The 20146-nt window shown below is 51.6% G+C and overlaps 1 protein-coding gene across 1 annotated transcript in view; it reads left to right on the forward strand.

Annotated features, from left to right (window-relative positions):
- LMF1 (lipase maturation factor 1) overlaps positions 1–20146 on the forward strand; it is a 143931-nt gene that overhangs the window by 52700 nt on the left and 71085 nt on the right. The window contains exon 6 of the mRNA XM_031061065.1: positions 8780–8845. Coding sequence (XP_030916925.1) covers positions 8780–8845 — 66 coding nt within the window. The remainder of the gene's footprint in view (positions 1–8779; positions 8846–20146) is intronic.

The following is a 20146-nucleotide window of genomic DNA, read 5'->3' on the forward strand; positions in this document are numbered from 1 at the left end:
CTCAGGCAGGCGCTGCTGCCGGGGTTTGATTGGCAGCGAGTGCTGGGCTGAGCTCAAATATTGCTGCCTTTTTAAAAGGCATAATTACGTGATTCAATCTATATGTTTGATGTTCCTAATCATCCATTAGAGCAGGATGTAAAGAGGGATGCTTCCCAGGAACATGCCACAGAATAGGGGCTCTTTGTGTGAGCCGGCAGCTCGTTAGGCAGTGAGTGATGCAAACACACATTTGCAGGGCTGCTTTCCCTCACAAGAGCTCGGTGGTTTGATGGCTTCGTCATTTTGTTTGTGACTCTCTGTCACTCGGATTTCCTGAGGCTTGGAAGATGCCAGGTGTGGGTTTGTGATGCCATCAGAGTCACGAGGTGGGAGGCAGAGGTGTGTGCTGAGATTTCTGCCACTCCTCAGGCAAAGGGATGAGAGGGCCCAGCCTCAACTTGCTCCAGGAGGGTCAGATTAAATGCTATTATTTCTTTTTTCTCTGAGGGAATGGTCAGCATTGGAATGAGTTGCCCAGGGAGGTGGTGAAGTCACCATGGAAGTGTTGGAGACATTGGATGTGGCGCTGGGTGGTCCTGGAGGTCTCTTCCGACCCCAGTAATTCTGTGATTCCAACCACACAGCACATTCTGTGCTAACCAAGCCACAGGGACTTCCCAAGAGGAGCAGCCCCACTGCCAGCAGGGTCCTTGGCGTGGTGGCACTGAGGTGTTTTGTCGTCTGCAGCTGCCTGGGGACTCTGCTGTGCTCTCCGAGCCCTGTCCCTCTCTCCAGGAACACAAATATTTGATCCAGCGGGCAGAGTTGCTTTTCCAGCTGCTCCATTCCCTCGGTGCTGGGTGGGTTTGGGGGGGTGTCAGCCCCTTCTCCCAGCCCCTTGCTGCAGGCTGAGGGTCCTGAGGGAGCTCCTGGCAGCCCTTTTCCCAAAGTGCAGAGTTTAATAATCCATGATTCCCAAAAAATGGATTGGTTGGAACCAGCATCTTCCTGAATCTTGTGAATTCCCAAAGCCCAGTCCCACGGGTGCCAGCTCTGCCTGGAGCTTTTTGGGGAGCTTCTGATTGAACCCCCATCCTGTGCTTCCAAACTGGAAAGGTTCCTGCTTCATTTTGGGGTTGTTTTGGGGGTTTTTTGGGCAGCAGCCTTGCTCAGGAGCTCCCCATCAAATACACCTCGTGGCTAAAACCCCATTGAGCAAACATTAGTCCTGGGTTTTTCCTGCAAGGCCTGAGAGTAGGTGACAGCTTCATGGAGTCCATACATTCCGGGGAATTCCCTGCTGCAGGTGAGAGCCACGTGCTGGGGGAGCCCAAATTCCTGCCCAGGGCTGGACTGGAGCTGCTGAATTGCCAACATCATCCTGGGGAAAGCCTGGAGCAGCTCCTTGTGCCCTGAAAGTCCTCAGGGATTGTTAAAGTAAACCATAAAAGAGAGTTTCTGCTTCTTCATCAGGGCAAGGGCTGAGGGGCGTTGTGGGAGCTCAGAAATGTGAGAATTTGGCTGTCATCAACACCTGCCTGCAACTGCAGCAGCGCTGAGCGCACCTGGAAGCTGCAGGAGCAGGGGAATGGCATCTCAGGGGGGTTTGGGAGGAGCCCTGGGGCAGCAGGTTCATCCTCCAGCCCTGGGGTGGCTGAGGGGGCAGTGCTGGGGGGCTTCTCCTGATATCTCTGCCCTGGGCTGTTCCTGGCTGACCCCTGGGCTGCGAGCTCTGGCTGCATCCTGGGCGCTGGGTTGGTGTCCAGCAGCACTTCCCTGGATCTCTCAGCCCTGCTGGGATGTGCCCATCATCCAAAGCACTCCTGGGCCACTTGTGCCCACTTGATGATGTTCTGTGCAAAGAATATCACCCTGGAATGGTTTGGCTTGGAAAGGGTCTTAAAACTCTTCCAACTCATCCAAAGGATCTTAAAACTCATCCAAGGATCTTAAAACTCATCCAGTTCCAAGCCCAGCACCTTCCACTGTCACAGGTGATCCAGCCTGGCCTTGGACCCTCCCAGGGATGGAGCAGCCGCAGGAAACAGGGAAAACAAGGAAAAATTCTCCCTGCTGGGGATGCAGAGAGGAGATGGGGGAGCTTTGAGCATCAGGGGTGCAACAGCAGGCTGGAAAATGGGAATAAACAGGGAATGGAGGTGGAGCTGTGCCTCACAGAGGATCCCAGCCATATGGAATGAGTTACCAGGGAAGGTGGCTGGGGCAGTGAGTGTGAGTCTGAGACATCTTGATTACTTTCTGCAGGAAAGGATTGAAGAGTGGAGTGAAAAACCAGGGAAACGGGATTTAAAGCACATTACCACTTTAATTTAAAAGTGCCCAAAGCAAGGAAATTCAGACTTAAAGCTGCCAATCTCTGCCTGGCTGCTGCAGGTGTTGGGGCTGGGAGGACTCTGGGGTCTGTGTCCAGATGGGTCCTGGGGCCATGAGGCCAATCCCAAACTTTGGGCTTGTCCCAGGAATGAGATCCTTTAATAGGTGTGTTCTGTGATAATTCTATTCTTTATAACAGAAATGTGGTTTTTTTAATAATCTGCCCTGTGTGCAGTGCCCTGGACCCCTTCTCAGTGTGATGCCCTTTAAAGTGTTGCAGGGTCTGGGATGGGTCCCTCAGGAATGATTTTCTTCCCCGTTTTATCCTCCCAGTTTGGAGAGCCCTTCCCAGGAGCTGCTCCCTCTGCTCCTCCTCATGTCACACACGAGGTTCTGAGGAGGAATTTAGGGGCAGTTTAGGGAATTTAGGGAATTTTTGGGAAACCCAAGAGCATCTTTTCCACTTGGGATTTGTGACTTGGCTGTGCCTCCCCTTGCTTTGCTTCCTGTAAACAAAATTTCTCTCTAATTTTTTTTCCCACTTCCCAGATTTCCCTTTCTGTGAGGATGGCCCCCCCTCTTCCCAAATCCAGGCTCAGCCCCCCTGAGCTGTTCAGGAACGTCCTCGGAAGTGGCTGCAGAACAGAGGAGTTGGGAGCAGCTTTTGGCAGGCAGAGACTTAGAAAATAATTTCAGTCCTTTGCTGTTTCTAATCTACACAAGAGATATTTTCCCCTTTTGCAGGAGGATAAAAGATCATTTAAAGTGACAGTTTTGGGGGAAAAATAGTACAGGAAGAATTATAATAATCAAATTTTTTCCCCTTAAATTATCACAGTTTTTTCCTGTGGATTTGTCCATCTTTCTCTGAGATGTCTTTTCACAAAAAAAGGATCAATTCCTTCCAGATAATTTATGCATCACTTGCTATTTAATATGTTTTTAAACAGTTCTGAATTTTCTTTGCTGTTAAAAAATATTTCTTTTAACCCACTGCAGCAAATCCTTTCAGAACCTTGCGGTTCATGTGAAACTCTCGGCGTTCCTTGTTTTGTTTTTGCTTGGAGCCTGTTAAAAGTGTCAGGACGTGGGTGGCATTTGAAAGGTTACTGGAAAGGGTGGGGCTGTGATTAGCTAAGAAGGGAGATGAACTTTCTGGCAAAAATAAGGAAGACTTTGAAGCAAACAGAATCTGGATGCCTGCAGAAAAATGGAATCGAATGGAAGCTGGAATCGGGGCGATCCCGAGGTGCAGGAGGGGGGAGCAGCAGCAGAATCCAGCGGATGTAGATGTCAGCTCGGTGACAGGCGTGCCCTGATCCTGGGCATTATGGGCCTGCAATGGAGAATAATTATTCTAATTTGTTTTATTACATTAGCGTGGGTAGGAGGGAAGAAAGGGAGCTTTCTTCGCTGCCTTTCTCATTATTCCTCGGCGAGCACGGCGGGGCCAGCTCCCGGCTCCCGCGCCGGCCCTTCATGGGAATTTTTGGAAAATGATGTCTGCAATGTTCTGACCTTTGCCGTCCCAGCTGCAGCCTCCTCCTCTCTGCAGGGATCCCACACTTGACTCCTTAGCAACCTCCTTTGTGCCTCTGATCTCTCTCCATTTGTCTGTAATGGCCCTTGGCAGCGGGACTTGTTGTTCCTTGGTGGCTGGAAAAGGCAGGAGCCGCCGATGCCAAGGGTTTTGCAGAATCCCTTTCACCCACTGCTCCAGCGCTGCCTTCAGAGCCCCCCAGATGCTGCTGGTGGCTTCTCAGAGGGGCTTTTTGGGGGATTTGATGGAGGGAAACAGCAGCAAATCAAAGGAAGCAAAGTCAACCCCAGGGAGTTCTCCTGCGAGGCTTCCGCCCATGCGGGGCTTTGTGGCTGTGGTGGCTCTGGTTTGGCTCTGGGCAGGTTCTGAGCTCCTGCAGGATGACCTGAGCTCCTGCAGGTTCACCTGAGCTTCTTCAGGTTCTCCTGAGCTTCTTCAGGTTCTCCTGAGCTCCCGCAGGTTCACCTGAGCTCCTGCAGGTTCACCTGAGCTTCTTCAGGTTCACCTGAGCTCCTGGGGCCACCTCAGAGCCCCTGTGTGCAGGGGGCAGCAGGCAGGTGGGGTTTTCTCCCCTGGATCATGGCAGGATCCTGGAAAGGTCCCTCGTGGGCAGGGACACCTCCTGCTGTCCCAGGTTACTCCAAGCTCCATCCAGCCTGGCCTTGGACACTCACAGCGTTCTCAGGGTGGTGTGGAGGTGCCAGGTTTGGAGCTGGACAGGGCTGGGATGGACAAGGTGCAGAGCAGAGCCAGCTGAGGAGCACAAAGCCGTCCTTCCCTGGCTATGGAATTGTAAACCAGGGGGTGGTTTGGGTTGGAACAGACCTTAAAGCCCATCCTGCTGTGGGCAGGGACACCTGGCGCCATCCCAGCCCCATCCAGCCTGTCCTCAGACCCTTCCAGCCATGGAGCGTCCTGTTACTCCTCTCTTCTCATGGAAGGAGCAGCAGGAACCTGAATTCAGTGAGGTTGGTGGGAACATCAGGTGCAGCTCTGGTGCTCACCCTTGGCTTGCTGCTGTCACCGCTGCGGCAGAGGCTGTGCCTGTGTCACCTGTTCCCTGTGGGACATTCCCTGCAGGACAGAAAACCTGGGATCCAGCTCATCCTTCCTGCACCATGGACCTTGATCCATCAGCAGCGAGGGACATGGGGAAGGTCTGGGGCTCTGAGGGGGTTTTGGACCCCCAGCTGAAGTTGGTCTCGTTGGATTCCTCAGGTTTAGGTTCTCCAGGAGCCTCTTCCAGCCCTGCCCTATAATCCTGAAATGGTTTTATTTTTAGCTGTCACCTTCGGAAGCTCCTTCCTCTCCCACACACTGGGGTCTAAATTTGTCTCAGAATACCCTGGTGAGGGTTTGGCTTTCACAGAGATGGTGAAACCACTTTTCCTGTGGGTAGCAGAGGTGGGAAGTGCACGGAGCTGGGATTTTCCCTGGAAGCTTCCCTTATTTATAGCAGGAGCAAAATGAAAATCTAGAATTTAGTTGGGAACTTTGGGTGGGTTTTTGCCCATCTTTTGTACGGCAAAGACATAGAAAGGTCTTTAAATTGACTCTAAATTTATAACGTGGGTGCCCCATTCCCCACCCTTCCCTCTGGAGCTGGGATCAATAGGGAATTTTGCAGACATAGCTTGAGTCACCAAGCTTTTGCTCAGCTTCCCGTGCTATTGGCCTGTCTGTACCATTTTTTTCAGAATTAATTTTGGGCTGAAAAAGTCTCAAAGAAGTGCTTTGTTCCTCCTTGACACTCACTCCAGGGAAAAAAGAAAAAAAAGAAAAAAAAAAAAAGAGGAGAAAAAGGAAAAAAAAAAGCCGTGGAAAATCTGACATCTGCATTGTAGAGAAAAATCAATAGATAGGGAGGAATATAATTATCCCCCACTCCTGAAGGAATTTTTCAGATATTTTTTGGAACAGTGACTCATATGGGCTTAGGGCTTGAATGACATTTTAATTATTCTGGCTTTTTTTTTTTGCTTTGAATCACCCAAGTACAGCAGGCTGGAAGGGGCACAGTTGGGCACAGCCAACGGGGGAAGATGAAAGGGCAGAATTTGGGGATTTGGTGTTGGAGCTGAGCCCTTCCCTCCCCTCAGGTGGGGGCTGGATCCCCCCTGGATCTCTGATGCATCCCACTGGATCCTGTTTGCTGGCATTCTGTAAATATGGGAACACTTCCCCTGCTTTGGGAGTGTTTTATTCCATGTTCAGAGCAGGGCTGGTGTGGGGGCAAAGTGATTAAAGCCAGGAGTTTTATTATCCACCATTAAAGTAAATCTAAAAAAAAAAAAAAAATCCTAAATGTAATTTTCCTTGCCCTGTGAGAAATGCTGCTGGATTTAATTGCCCTTAATTAATTAGGGGAGTTTGGAGTTTGGGGTTTTCCAGGTCCAAGCAGGTGCTGCATCTCCATCCTGCCCCGAGCTCCTCGGCCGTGCCCTGCAGGGAGCAAACCTGGCAGGAGAGGAGGAATTGAGCCCATATTTCATTCTGGACCTTAATTCAATCCAGGGGCGACATTTTCTACTGCTCCTGCTGTAAATTCCTGTGACAAGGACCCCAAGTTCCCCTCCCCAGGAGCTCTCATTATCCCGAGGAGTGCCACCAGTGCCCGACCCCGTGTCCCTGCAGCCACCACCAGCAGTGGGAATTTAATAATCCTGGATTCAGAGCCAGGCCACGGAGGTGAAAGGGCCTCTGCTGGTTCACTTGGCCACCTGGTTGCTTGCCTTGAGCTCAGATTTAATTTGTGTTCCTGAAAACTTCCCGATTTCCGGCAGCCCCTGGGATGGGCAGAGCTGCCTGGGTGCTCAGAGATCTTTTCCAGCCTCAGCAGCTCCGGAATTCTGTGATTCTCCTTCTCCTTTCCTGCCTCTCCTGAGCAGAGCTGAAGCCTCAGCACACAGAGATTTTTCTGTGCACGTTTCTTGCTCCAAATCCTTGGGAAAACTGGAAAACTCGGGTGCCAGTGTGGGAGTGAAGTGGCCTCGAAGACAGCTCAGGGTAAAGCTGACTTGAAACCCCCTCATGATGAGAGTGGGAGATTTTTTTATGCTGCAAAACATCTTTGATAGGAAGACTTTCCTGTTTGAAAGCTTTCTAGTAAACAGAAAGGGATGAACTGCCTGAGTGAGTCATTGCAGGGAAAATCGGGATTTTCAGAGCGCTGCTTTTCCCCATCCTCGTTTTAATTGGAGTTTTAATTATCCCTGCTGGATAATAGAGCTTGATAACAGCCCGGGGAAGGGAGGAGGAGGGAAGGTCATCAAGATAACTGTCCTGTTTTAATATTCCAGCATTCCTCCACAGAGCTTCCTCAGTGTGTGCTGGCCCTGCCAGGGCTGGAGCTGCAGCACATCCTGGGAGATGCTATCACCAGATCCTGTAATTTTAGAAAAGCTTGGAGGGCAGGACAGCCTGGGGAGGGGAGGATGGAGTGGCTGCTGACAGTCAGGGTGTCTTGTCCCTGCTTCAGATTTACTTGCTGAGTAAATCCCTGGAGACAGAACTGCTTTGCCATCCCAGAAATCCTGGGTGATATCGTTTGCATCCCTTTTCTGTCAGGCAGGAGTTCATAAACTCTGCTCTGCCCTGTGCTCTCAGCTGTCAGACAGATATACAGCCCTGGGAACTGGATATTCCTGGATATTTCCGAGGTCTGGACAGTTTTGGAGGGTCTTTAACTGGAATTTTGAATTTCTTTTGAGCTGCAAATGTGTTAAACTTTATTTAATGCTGCAAGTGGAGATTTGTTTTAGCGTGAGCAGAGAGGTTGGAGCAGAGGAGCCACTGTGGTCTCTTCCAACCTGTTCCAATTCTGGGAATTTAGATGGAATTCATAAATGCTGGAATCTCCTCCTCTGAGCTCAGATTTTAGCCCTGGAAGGTCACTGATCCCTTCCTCGGGATGCTCCCAGAATCTCCCAGGGTTTTCCTCCTGGGGAAGGCAGGACCATCACAATCAGGGCAATGTCAGAGGCAGGCAAATACCCCCTAATTGTATGCAGATGACAGAGCTGCTTCGGCCTTTTGACTAGTGAAGCTTTCCTCAATTTGGGATATTGTGATCTTAATCAGGGACCTCTCCTGGACATCAAAGCCAGCCTTGATTGCTCGGCTTCCTGCTCCAGCCCATCCCTGCCCAGGTGTCTTTCCTGCTCTGGCCGACTGGTTCCTTTCTGCTCTTCATCTCCGAGGCAAAGAAATTCAATCCCAGTGTTGCTGCCAGCCCTGGAATGGACCCAGTGATTTGGAAATGTCCCCTCTCGTTGTTCTGAGGTCCCAGGGCAGGGGATACCTGCTGGCCCAGCCTCTAACCTGAGGTGGGGCAGAGCTGTCAGCACTGCAGCCAGCTGTGTTTGGGGCTGGCAGCTTCCTTCCCCTGCCCCTCTTTTGTTTCTCTAATTATTTTAATTGCATCTCTGTGTCCCCATCCCTGCTCTGTGTCCCCATCCCCAGCACTGTGGCTCTGCTCCCTTTGCCACAGGCAGCAGAGGTGGCTTTGCCCGAGGGAAACCGTTGGGTTTGGATGTTAAAATTGTGAATCTTGCTGGCTTTTGTCTGTTATCCCAGGGACAGAGCCTGGTTTTTCCTATTGCTGCTTCCCGGGGATGCTGGGAGCGATGCCAGGAGCCCTGGGCTGCTCAGACCTGAGCAAAGGCTCAGCTGTGGCTGAGGCTTCTTCCTGGAAGGGGAATTTGGCATATTCCACAAGGATTTATGTCAGATTTTCAGTAACCAGGCAGTGGAATGAGTCAGATCCATTGTGTTCCCTTGGGAACCACAACTGGACCCGGGCTGTGGATGTGCCGTGGGTCTCATTCAACCCCTGCAGTTTAACCACAGAAGCTGGCACCTTGAGACACCAAACAAAGTAAAATAAAATAATTGTGACAGTATTTTCGCCCTTTTTTCCCTCAGGGGCTGATTAAAATCCGAGGAGATCGCTGCTGGAGAGAGTTAACTTGCATGGATTATCACTACGAGGTGAGTGATGTGCACACAAAACCTCATTTCTCTTGTCTGCTTTTCTTTTGTAAAATAATTTCCCCCAACCTTTTCCCTCCTGCCAGGCAGCTCTCCATGTTTTCCCTCTTTATCCCAGCCTCTGGCACTCAGGCCATGTCCCTGTGCCAGCTGGGTGATGCTGTTTTTTCCCAACCACAGTCCTAAAAGAGCAATTTCTCTCCTTCCCTCCCCTCCCCATCGTGGATCCAGGAGCAAACCTGAGATTTTCTGAGAGCTTGCACTGTAAATCTGCTGCAGGGCAGGGAGAGGAGAAAAGAGAAGGGAGGTTTTTGTGGTGCTGTTCCTGCCTACACCCCCAAAACGTGGCCATCTGACAGAATCAGAGCATCCCTGTGCTCTCCAACATGCACAGCAGATCCTTGGCAGTTCAGAACTCCGTGGGTTTATCTTTTTGACATCTGTTGCAGCGATTATGTTGCATTTTGATTATAAATTGGGGCTTTTTGCTGGCTCTGAGTTCATCCCCTCTCTGGTTCCAGAGGCAAAATTGGCTCCTCTTCTCTCCTCACCTCTATTTTTGCATTTGGGTTTTATAGAAATGGTGGTAGAAAGGAAAATGTTGCATCCAGTGATGTTCCCAGGGTGAGAAGCTCTGGGTTGGTGAAGGGAATGTCCTGAAGGAATATTCCCTTCCCTGGATTCACCTCACGGCCACTGCAAGTTAGAATGTCTCTGCCCTGGAATCTGTGCCCATCAAATATTTGGGAATACAAGTCTGATGATGAGGAGGAGCTGGGGAAGGGGCTCAGCCTGGAGAAAAGGGGGATCAGGAGGAATTTCTGGCTCTGCACAGCTCCTGACAGGAGGGGACAGCCAGGGGGGTCGGGCTCTTTGGATATGACAGAAAATTCCTTCCCTAAAAGGGTGGTCAGGCATTGGAAGGGCTGCTCAGGGCAGTGATGGAGTTTCCATCCCTGGAGGTGACCAAAACCCACGTGGATTGAGGACATGGTGATGAACATGGCTGGTGTTGCTGTTGTTGATGATCTCAGAAGCCTTTCTGACTTTAACAATTCCATAACTTTATGAAATAACATTTTGCAGGTCCAAAAAGCTCTTGTTTGCCTCCTCACCTTTAAATCTCCTTTTCTGTGTCGCTCTCATTTACTTTCACTGGGGTTTCCCCTCACTGTGGGGCTGGGCCTGTCCAAAAGCTGCTGCTCCTTGGCTCTCCCACAGCTCCAAGGATCCAGCTTCACCCCCAGCAAAACCTGGGATGAAAAACCCCTCCAGTGCTGTCCTTCTGATCCCGAGCATGGGGGTGGCTGCAGTAAATTATCCCCTTTTCCAGGCACCTGGCAGCACTTGGGGAAAATGCAGCTCTGAGGCAGCCCAGGCCGGCTCCAGCGCTGACCCCATCCCACAACAATCAGCCCCAATAATCCCAAATCAATCCCAGCATCAGTCCTGGAGCCCAGAGGGATAATTGAGACCATTCCTGTCAGATCCACAAGGCAGGATCCCCAGCCTGTGCAAGTAATTGGGACCAGGGGCAGGGGGCAGATCTCGTTATCAATATCAATTATTTTAATCCCCACAAAAGAGGCTGAGAGAAAAGGAAAATGAAAGAGGCCAAATTTTGTCCACCAGCAATAATGGAACAAAAATACCTAAAGCTGGGATTCACCTGCTGATTCCAGCCAGAGGGAGGGACAAAAGGGGGCAGCTGAAGAGGGAGGGAGGGAGCTGGGAATCTGCTCGTAATTAGGATGATAAAAGTGGGGATTGGAGCAGGCTGGGGATGGATTTAGGCCAGATGGGTTGTGCTGAGATGTATGTTGGCCACCCCAGCTCTCCTGCTCCAGCACGAGCTGCATCCAAGATCTACATGGGCTCCTGTGCCAAGAGAATTAATGGAAACACATGGCCTCCATCCCTGCCTGGACTATTTATTTGTAGTAGGACCTGCAGCTCTGCCCGTGGAAAAGAACATTTCCACTTTTGTCAGGAGCTGTGGATGGGACAGTCCAGTGGTGTTATGGTTAAATGGGTCATTTTCCCTTCCTCCTTCCCTTCTGGTGTGCAGGGCCTTCATCCCAGCCTTGCTGGAGCTCTCTGTGTGATTTGGAGAGGGCAATGGCATGCTTGGCACAGGAGGGGGATTTTCCTACCAGCCTGACCCTCCTGGGTCCCTCAGGAGGAGATGGGCTCCAGGAATTCTGGAATCTCTCTGTGGGAGAGAATTCAGGCTCTGCTGGAGCTGGAGAAGACTTTGCTCAGCACCAGGCACAGCTTTGGCACCTGGAAGCTGCCTGGGCTGAGGCTCGGGGCATTAATGGTGCCTGTGGGTGCCAGGAGCCCCAGACTCTAATCCCAGCTTGGCAAGACACCACAAACAGGGAATTTCACCTCCTTCTCCCTGGATTTCTGTGCTGCCCAGGCCAGGGGCTCCAAGGTGAGCACGTGGGTTGCGCCTGGAGGGGCTGTGGGGTGGGATCCCAGTCCCTGTGATGTCCTGGAGCTTCGTGTGTCCACATCACCACATCCAGATGGACACGCCTGCGTGGCACCTGGCAGGAGGAATTCTGAAACCTTCCATCCTTGGGTTTGTTTAACCCTTTTTGGGGTTGCTGTTGTTTCAGTGGTTAGAGGGCTCTTTGCCCTGTAAGAAATACCATAAAAAAGGAGTTTTCCCTCAGTGAAGCTCTTCCTGGTGCAGCTGCTGCAGGGAGAAGCTGCTCTGGGTCTCAGGGCTGCTTGGCATTATTCAGGATTATTCAGATTTATCTGCTGTGGGCACCAAGCTTGACAGATCCACAAGCCAGCATTGCAGGCTGGAGCTGGAATTCTGCTTTCCCTGGAGCCTCTGGCATGGATCCCACCGTGCCTGGGACATCCATCCCCTCTGCCAGGGGGACTGAGGCAGCCTCAGGTCCCTGCCTGTGCAACGGGGACACGGCTGAGCGTGTCCCCCTGTCCCTGCCTGCCCCACAGGGATCATTCCCAGAGCCCAGCAGCTCTGGGAAAATCTGCCCTGGAAGGTTCTGAGCCTCTCCAGGCCGTTTCTGGAGCTGGCAGGACATCTGCCAGGTGGGCTGGAGCAGCTTTGCAGCCCCTCTTGGGAGGCACCAGGTCTGAGCCAGGACTGGGATGGGGGAGCAGCCAGGGCCTCACCACTGCCTTGTTCCAGGCTTTATCTGGGGGTGCAGCCTGGCACGGGCACAGCAGGGAAAATCCCAGAGCCCTGCAGAGCTCCCTGCGCCCAGATCCCCTGGCACGGAGCAGCTCTGGTGGCACAGGCCACCAAACATGGACATTTCTGACCCAAACCACTCCAGGAGGAGCCTCTGGATGCTGGTGGAGGTTTTGGCAGAGCAGTTCTGATAATCACAGGGGGTTTTGGAAGGGCAGGTCCTGCATGGTCTGGTCTCTCCTGTCCCAGCAGGGAGGTGCTCAGGGTGGGATGCAATCCACTGATGCATTTTTCCTACTGGCTGCCAAACTGCTGCTGCTGCTCCTTTTTAATTCCAGACAGATATCTTGGAAAATTCAGCCACCAACTGGTGGGAACAGCTGTGGGAGCAGCTGCTGGGGCAGGAGCCCTGCTGGGCACCGAATCCAGGCCGAGTGCTGGGCACAGCCATGGGTCCCTCCTGGGCACCTCACTGACCTGGCCGAGCAAAGGGGGACATGGAGGGGCTGGAGCGTGGCCAGGGAGGGGAATGGAGCACCAGGAGGGGCTGAGGGAGCTGGGAAAGGGGCTCAGCCTGGAGAAAAGGGGGATCAAGGGGGATTTTTGGCTCTGACAGGAGGGGACAGCCGGGAGGGTCGGGCTGTGCTCCAGGGAACAGGGACAGGAGCACAGGGAACGGCCTCAGGCTGAGATTTAATTTGGATATTGGGGAAAATTCCTTCCCTAAATGGGTGTTCAGGCACTGGAAGGGCTGCTCAGGGCAGTGGTGGAGTCCCCATCCCTGGAGGTGACCAAAATCCATGTAGATGTGGCACTTGAGGACATGGGCCAGTGGTGGCTCTGGTGGTGCTGCTGGGAATGGTTGGACTTGATTTCCTTACAGGTCTTTCCAAGCTGAATTGATTTTGAGGCAAAAGGATAAAGGGAAAGCAAAACTAAACTCCTGGAGCACCAGATCTTGGTCAGAGCTGGAAGTGAGATCCAGGATTTGCTTCCCTGCAGGAGCTCGGGGTGGGTTGGTCACCACAGAGCAGCAAAGTCTGGAGGATTCCACTGAACTCTGCTGAATCCCAGCCCCATTTTAGCTCCAAAAGCGTCGCTGCTGCTGAGAAAATCTTCACTCTGTCCCCAAGACCCTGCACAGCCACAGGGGCCACTCCTGAGGGGACAGATTGTCCCTAATTGCTGTGGAAGTGCTGTTCCCAAGCAGAGGCCGTCAGGCAGAGCTCCAGCTCCTGGAGAAGCTCTGGATGAAGCACAATGGCTTTTGTGCCTAATTAGGCCTTGCTGACTGATAGCTGTGCTGATAAGGGCGATAAGGAAGCTCAAACTGCTCCTTAACTGCCTCTTCATTCCTTTTCTCCCTCCTCTCCCCTGGATTAGACCTCGTTAAGCTTTTCATCCAGCTTTTTCCGAGCCATTATGAAACGAAAAGTAAATAATATTTAGCAATCTGTTGGGATGAATCAGAAAATGAGCTGCTTTTATGAGCCCGGATGGCTCAGGGTGGGCTTCGTTCCAACGGTTTGCATGGCTGGAAGGGAAAATGTTCCTAGCAGGGAGAGCAGGTGCTCACATTTCGTGCTGGAAATCCTAAAGTTGCAAATTCAAGCGAGGGAAGTGGTGCTGAATTAAACAGAAAACAATAATTATTAAAGGAAGTCACCATGTAAATAATTTTGGGGATCTTTTTGTTGGTAACATTAATAATTATAAAATATTTATGGAGCATCTTAAGTTTACAGTGCTTGGACCTGTGCCAGGGCCTCAGCACCCTCGGAGGGAAGGATTCCCTCCTAAATGTAATTAAATGCAGAATAGTTTGTGTCTCTGCTCCTTCCCTTGTGCAGGGTGTGAACTTGGAGGCTTTTGCTGGTGGATTTTGCTGGTTCCAGCTCAGGGCTGTGGCTGAGTCTGGCACAGGAGGCAGCCTGGATGTGAGGAGATTTCCCAGATTTCCCCAGAAGTGATTTGAAGGGTTTGTGGAGGTCCAGCAGGGCTCAGGGTGAGCTGGACACGTGGCTGTGAGCTCAGGGCCACTTCTGAGAACTGACCGTGGGATGTGGAGCCTGGAACAGGAAAACTCATCCCCTGGAAGCTGTGTTTCCGTGAAAACAGGAGGGAGACGAGCTGTGCTCCATCTCTGCCCTCGTGGGACAGCTCTGTGTAGGAACCAGAGCTGCTGTTGATGAGTTCTGGGTAAGGAGAGCAAGGAGGGAACAAAGCTGTGCCCGTGGGGGGCTGTAAATGCAATTTACTTCCATCTCTTGGGGCAAAAGCAAACTGCTCTTTGAGTCCAGGTGACTGATACCAAGGGAGGAACACTCTGGTGCTCAGCTGGTTTTTTTCCTTCCCATTTGATCAGGAGTTTTGGGAACTGACCTTTCCAGAGGCAGAATTGCAAAACCACTTGTCTTTGTTCCCATGTCTGCTGCTCTGGGGGGATTGGAAGCTGAGGATTTGGGGCTCTCTGCTGGGTTTTTGGGGAGTTCCATGAGGCTGGAGGAAGGGCCAAGGGCTGAGCTGGCCTGGGATCAAGGAAATAATGAGATCCATCACAGGGTAAGTGCTTGGAGCAATAATATTGGCAGATAAATGTCAGCAGGACATCAAAAGCTTATTAGGCTGTGTCTGGACTTTGTATGGGGCTCTGCAAGGAGAGCTCGATCTCAGAGAGCTTTCCAGATGAGCCCCAGGTCTCTGACATGGATTCAAGGGATCTTTGAGTGCAGTTTGCTGGAAAGGTTTGTTATTCCCGAGGCTGGGTTGGCTCTGCTCTCCTGGAGGTGCCCATCACTTAAAAAAAGAGGGAGCAAGTGCTTTAGGAGTGGGGTTTGAGCCTGGCTCGGAGGATCTGCCGTGCTGGGCTTGCACAGGTTGGGTTTGCTGGGATAGCACTTCCAGCTGAGCCCGTCTGGGAAGGAGCCCTGGATTCCCAGGGTTTGGAAGTGCTGCAGAAAATGAGGGCTGAGCTCTCGGAGCCCTCCATTCCCAGAAGTGAAACCGTCCTGGTGGAGCTGCAGTCTGAGGAGACGGAGTGATAAATACCGACAGTGATGCCCAGTTAGGCCAGGTTTAACAAGTGGGAAGGGATTCCAGGGTTTGTGCCCTCACAGGATGTGCTGGAAGGACGAGGGTGATTTACAGCACTGGCCTGAGGCAGCACAAAAGCAGACTGACGCCGGGATGTGCTGGGGGATAGTTTATCCCAGCAGAGCAGGCAGGGAAGCAGCTTTCCAGAGGCAGGGCCTGGTGGGAGCAGGGCTTTGCTGGCAGGCAGGGCTGGAGCAGGATCTGCCTCGTGTTCCCCGAGCATCAAACGCACACACGGGTGGGAAGTGGAGTCCCAGCGCCCCAAAATCAGCATCAGTTCTGTGTCCAGGGGGACCAGGATCCTGGCAGGGAATTCAGGAGAAAGGGAGAGGAGTGTCTGGTCAGAGAATTATCAAAATAAAAGGTGGAGCTGCCAGTCAGCATCAGGAAACAGCCCCGGCTTCTCTGGATTGAGGAGGCCACGGCCTGCTGGAGGAGATGGGATGGAGGCAGTGCTGAGGGAGAAGTTACCCAAAGCAGAATCATGCAGGAACTTCTACATGGACTGCCAGGGCACAGGGAATGGCTGCCCGCTGCCAGAGCGCAGGGCTGGATGGAAATGGGGAAGGAATTCCTGGCTGTGAGGGTGTGGAGGGGCTGGGATGGAATTCCCTGAGAAGCTGGGGCTGCTCCTGGGTCCTTGGAAGTGTCCAAGACCAGGCTGGAGCACCCTGGGACAGTGGAATTGTCCCTGCCCATGGCAGGGATGGCATTGGAGGAGCTTTAAGGTCCCTTCCAACCCAAACTATTCCAGAATTCCAAGTCAATTCTAAGTTCCAGTGATGATCCCACCCAGACACAGCTTCCACGGGCACTGGAGCACCAGGATTTGGGGCAGGATTTCATTTCTCTCTTTCCTGCAGTTCGGATCTGGTTTTCTCTCTGTGACTCTTCACCAAAAGCATCTGTATTTACTCAGAAACAGCTTCTGGGCTCCCCCCTTTGCCGCTGGAGCAGGTGGGTGGCACCTGCCCCCGGTTCCCTCAGCTTTCCACGATTCCCAGCAATACCAGGATAAAGCAGGGAAGGTTTCATGGACATTTCCCCCCTGGGGAGGTTTGTGTGGGGAGGGTTTGGGCTGTGGGATCAGCAGCAGAGCTGTCAGTCACCCTGCATTGGGAATATGCCAATCCCCTTTCCAGCAGTAACACAATTCCTCTTCCTGGATTCTTTGCTGTTTTTCTTACGGATTTGTTTTAAGCCTGGTGAAAGCTTCCTGTACACCTATTGGATTTCATCTCTTCCTCACACTCTCCCACTGTTCCCAACTCGTTTGCAGACCACCCAGGACCCTCCTCACTTCCCTTAAATATTCCCTTTTCCTCCCCCCTCCACGCATTGGGTCTGATTCAATCCTAATCAGATTAATCCTCACAACAGCCACCCCAGCAGCTCTGCCCCTGCAGTGGCTCCTGTCCTCCCTGGGCTCCTCCAGGGGCAGGAATGTTGCATCCCATCACATCCCTGAGCTCCCAGGCCTGTGGGGAACAGTGCACTGCTCCTGGAACGTGCAGGGCCCAGGAGGTTTGGCAGCTCAGAAGATAACACAGGCAAGGCTCTGGTAATTACTTAAATTATGGATTTCTGAGCCTGTTAATGGGGTGTTTTAAGAAGTGTGCAGAGAGAAGGAAGATGACAAATTTTGATGCTTTCTGGAAGGCAGAAATGAGAGGGGGAAGTGGCAGAAGAGCATTTTCCAGTCTTTAGAGGTAACATGGAGTGGTTTGGGTTGGAAGGGACCTTAAAGCCCATTCAGTTCCAACCCCCTTCCACTATCCCAGGGTGCTCCAGCCTGGCCTGGGACACTTCCAGGGATCCAGGGACAGCCACAGCTGCTCTGGGGATCTGGGATCTCCCCACCCTCTCAGCGAAGGGCTTTTTACCAGGTCTGGTTTTCCTGGTGCTTTAGGGAGCAGAAAGGCCCAGGGGCCTCCTGGGGTGGTGTTGGCAGCTCCTTGATTTCTACAAGGTGTCTTGGTCCTCATCCTCCAGTCTGGGGCTTTGGGGCCTCCAGACCTTGCCCAGAGCCCTCATCCTGATGTATCCACCTCTGGATTCTCCCAAGGGGAACCTCTGGATCCACCTCTGGATCCACCTCTGGATTCTCCCAATGGTCAGAACTAATCCCCATGAGCACGAGTAGAGGAATTTGCTCTCATCCTTCCTGGCGCTTAGGGACATTAGATAATCTCTTTAGGGACATTAAATAATCTCTTTCCTGGTCTCCTCCTCAGCAGGTGCAGTTTAAGGAGAGTCCTTTTTCCCATCCATTCCCACTTTTCTCAGTGTTTGTAGGGAATTTTCCCTCATTGCAAGTCCCTTGCCTCAGTTCTGCTGGAGGAGCTGCATTCCCAGTGGTGGGCAGGGGTGCACATCCCTCCTTTTCCTCCTCCAGCCTCTTTTTGGGATTTTCTTTTGGGAATAAATGTAATGACCAATCCCAGTTCTCTGGGTAACATTCCTGGCACAGATTCCAGGGAAGCTGTGGCTGCCCCATCCCCGGAAGTGTCCAAGGCCAGGCTTGATGGAGCTTGGAAGAGCCTGGGGTAGTGGAAGGTGTTGGGGTTGGAACTGGATGAGTTTAAGGCCCCTTCCAGCCCAAACCAATTCCATGATAATATTTTTTGTTGTGCACGAAAGGTTTTAAGCTCAGCTGGAATTTTTATTCCCCCAGAATAAAACAGAGCCAGGCCAGGAGAAAATCCCAGCATGGGCAGAACTTTAAAACTACCCGAGCCCTTCCCTTGATTTGCATGGCTCCAATTTCCAGGTGATTTCTGCCATACAATTCCCATATTTCTCCATACAATTCCCTGTGGTTTCAGCCTCTCCATGAGGGACATGGATTGGCTGGAGGTGCAGCTCACAGGTTGTGTCACTTCAGTGATCAGCTCAGATGGCCCGAGCCAATTCCCAGGCACGTCTCCTTCCTTCCCAGAGATCAGGAAGAATCTCTCCAGTTTTTTTCCATCTTCTGAGTACTCCAGCTCTCACAGCAAGCCCTTGTAGCTCTGGAAAAAGAACAATCCAGTGTTAGGGGGTGCAGGAATGAGTTAATTTGAAGTCTCTGCCGTGGTGTTTTGCTCCAAAGTCGTGTGCGCCAAACTGACCTTTAATCTTGGAATATAAATCACTTTCCAGTCCTATTATTTCTAAAATCCTACAGGCTTGCGAATGCACAAAAGAAGCCTTTGTCTCTTATTAATTTAATTTATAGGTTAAAGTTTCAAATCAGTGGCAAGCACAAGCTGATTTACTGTGCACTGCAGGAATTGCTGTTCTGGGAAGCGCAGCGATTGCTCCGCTGCCTCCAAACGGGGATGTGTAATTAGGAGCTTCTGTAATTAGATATAATGTCAGATAATTTGCTTATCGTTTCTGGAATGCATTCTCCAGAAAAGATGGGAGGGGATCTCAGGGTGGATTAGCTCTTTCAAGCCTAAAAACTCCCCAGATCAGTAAAATTGTGTGTGGAGCCATCCAGTCATGTCCTGTATGATGTCATTTGTGCTGCAACAAAACCCAGCCACTCTGGGGATAAAATTCACATAAAAGCAGGAGGGAGCCTTTTCCCACCAGCTTAAAACAGGACACCCTTTCCTATTTGTTTTGGTCTTTTATTTTTAATATTTTTTTTTAATTTTTAATTTTTTTGAAGCTATGAAATCCCTTTGTGGAGTCACATTGGTTTCTCTTCCCAGCCTTAGGAGTATTCCCATTTTCAGACCCATTTGTTCCACTTCCTGGGATTTCTAGTAATGGGATTTTATAAGCAAGTTTTCTACTCTGCCTCCAGATAGCTCAAGACAAAGAAATGAAACTTTTTCCTAACCCTGCTGTCATTCCCCATTCCAGGGGAAAATCTTTGACTCCTCCAAGCTCTCTCCAGAGGCTTTTCCCTCTTGACCAATTTTCACGGAAAACAGGGATTGTGAGTTGCTGCCCTTGCCAAGATCGTGGAAATATCTGTATTAAAAATGGCATTTCTCTTCCTCCTGCCCAGGAATTCACTGATCTGTGTTTTCCAAGGATCAGATCCTTCCTGTTCCCTCTCAGTGGCTGGAAGGGCTTTTCTGGCCTCGGCATGACCAGGAATTGTGACAGAACTGAGCTGGATCGTGTCCACTTAGCCCAGGACAAGATTGGATTTCCCACTGCCATGGTGGGTCCCTCTGAGTGGAGCACAGGCTGGGCAGGGTCTGCAGTCCATCCATGGATTTATGGACTCTGGGATGAGGTGAGGGAGTGCCCACCTTTCCCCAGAGCTGCCCTGGGCCGTGCTGGGGTTTTCATTCAGCTGCTGAGGGCAGGGAATTAAAGTTTGGTGGGGCAAGCAAGGGACTTGGAATTAAAGCTTGGTGGGACTTGGTGGGAGCAGGATTTCTTATCCCAGAGCCAATGAGTTCCATGAGCTCCCCTTCCCCAAGAAAAGAGAATTCCTGGGGTCCTGCTGCTGCTTCTGCTCTTCTCCCAGTGCAATATTCCACACTGCTGGGGAGTTGGGACCAAAATCCCTTCTCCACCCCTCTTCTCCCTCAGGGATATTTCTGCTTTTATAACTCAAGGGTGTCAGGCCACCCCTGCTCATGCAGAGGAGAGAGTGGGGAGTCCTCAACCAGCAACTGCTGGAGCCCCTAAAGGTCCTGCAGGGCCACACTGAGGTCACCCCAAAGCTTCTCCTCTCCAGGTGAACAACCCCAGCTGTGCCAGCAGAGCTGCTCCATCCCTCTGATCATCCTGGAGCCTCCTCTGGACTGGCTTCAGCAGCTCCAGGTCCTTCCCCATGCAGGTGGGGTCTCACCTGAGCAGGGCAGAGGGGTAAAACCCCCTCCCTGATCAGTGTCACCTGAAGGAGCAGCAGTGTCCCCATGGAGGTGGCCCTGCTCCACGTGGGATCCCTTAGGGCAGGAGTTGCCACGAGCAGTTTGTGAGCAGCCCACAATGGAAATCATGGGATGTGTTATCCTTGGCCCCGAGGCAAAGAGGGGGATATTTTAATTGCAGGAGTTAATTACAATTGGAGCAGCCTGTGG

Source organism: Geospiza fortis, unplaced genomic scaffold, assembly GCF_000277835.1.
Source record: "Geospiza fortis unplaced genomic scaffold, GeoFor_1.0 scaffold213, whole genome shotgun sequence".
NCBI lineage: Eukaryota > Metazoa > Chordata > Aves > Passeriformes > Thraupidae > Geospiza > Geospiza fortis.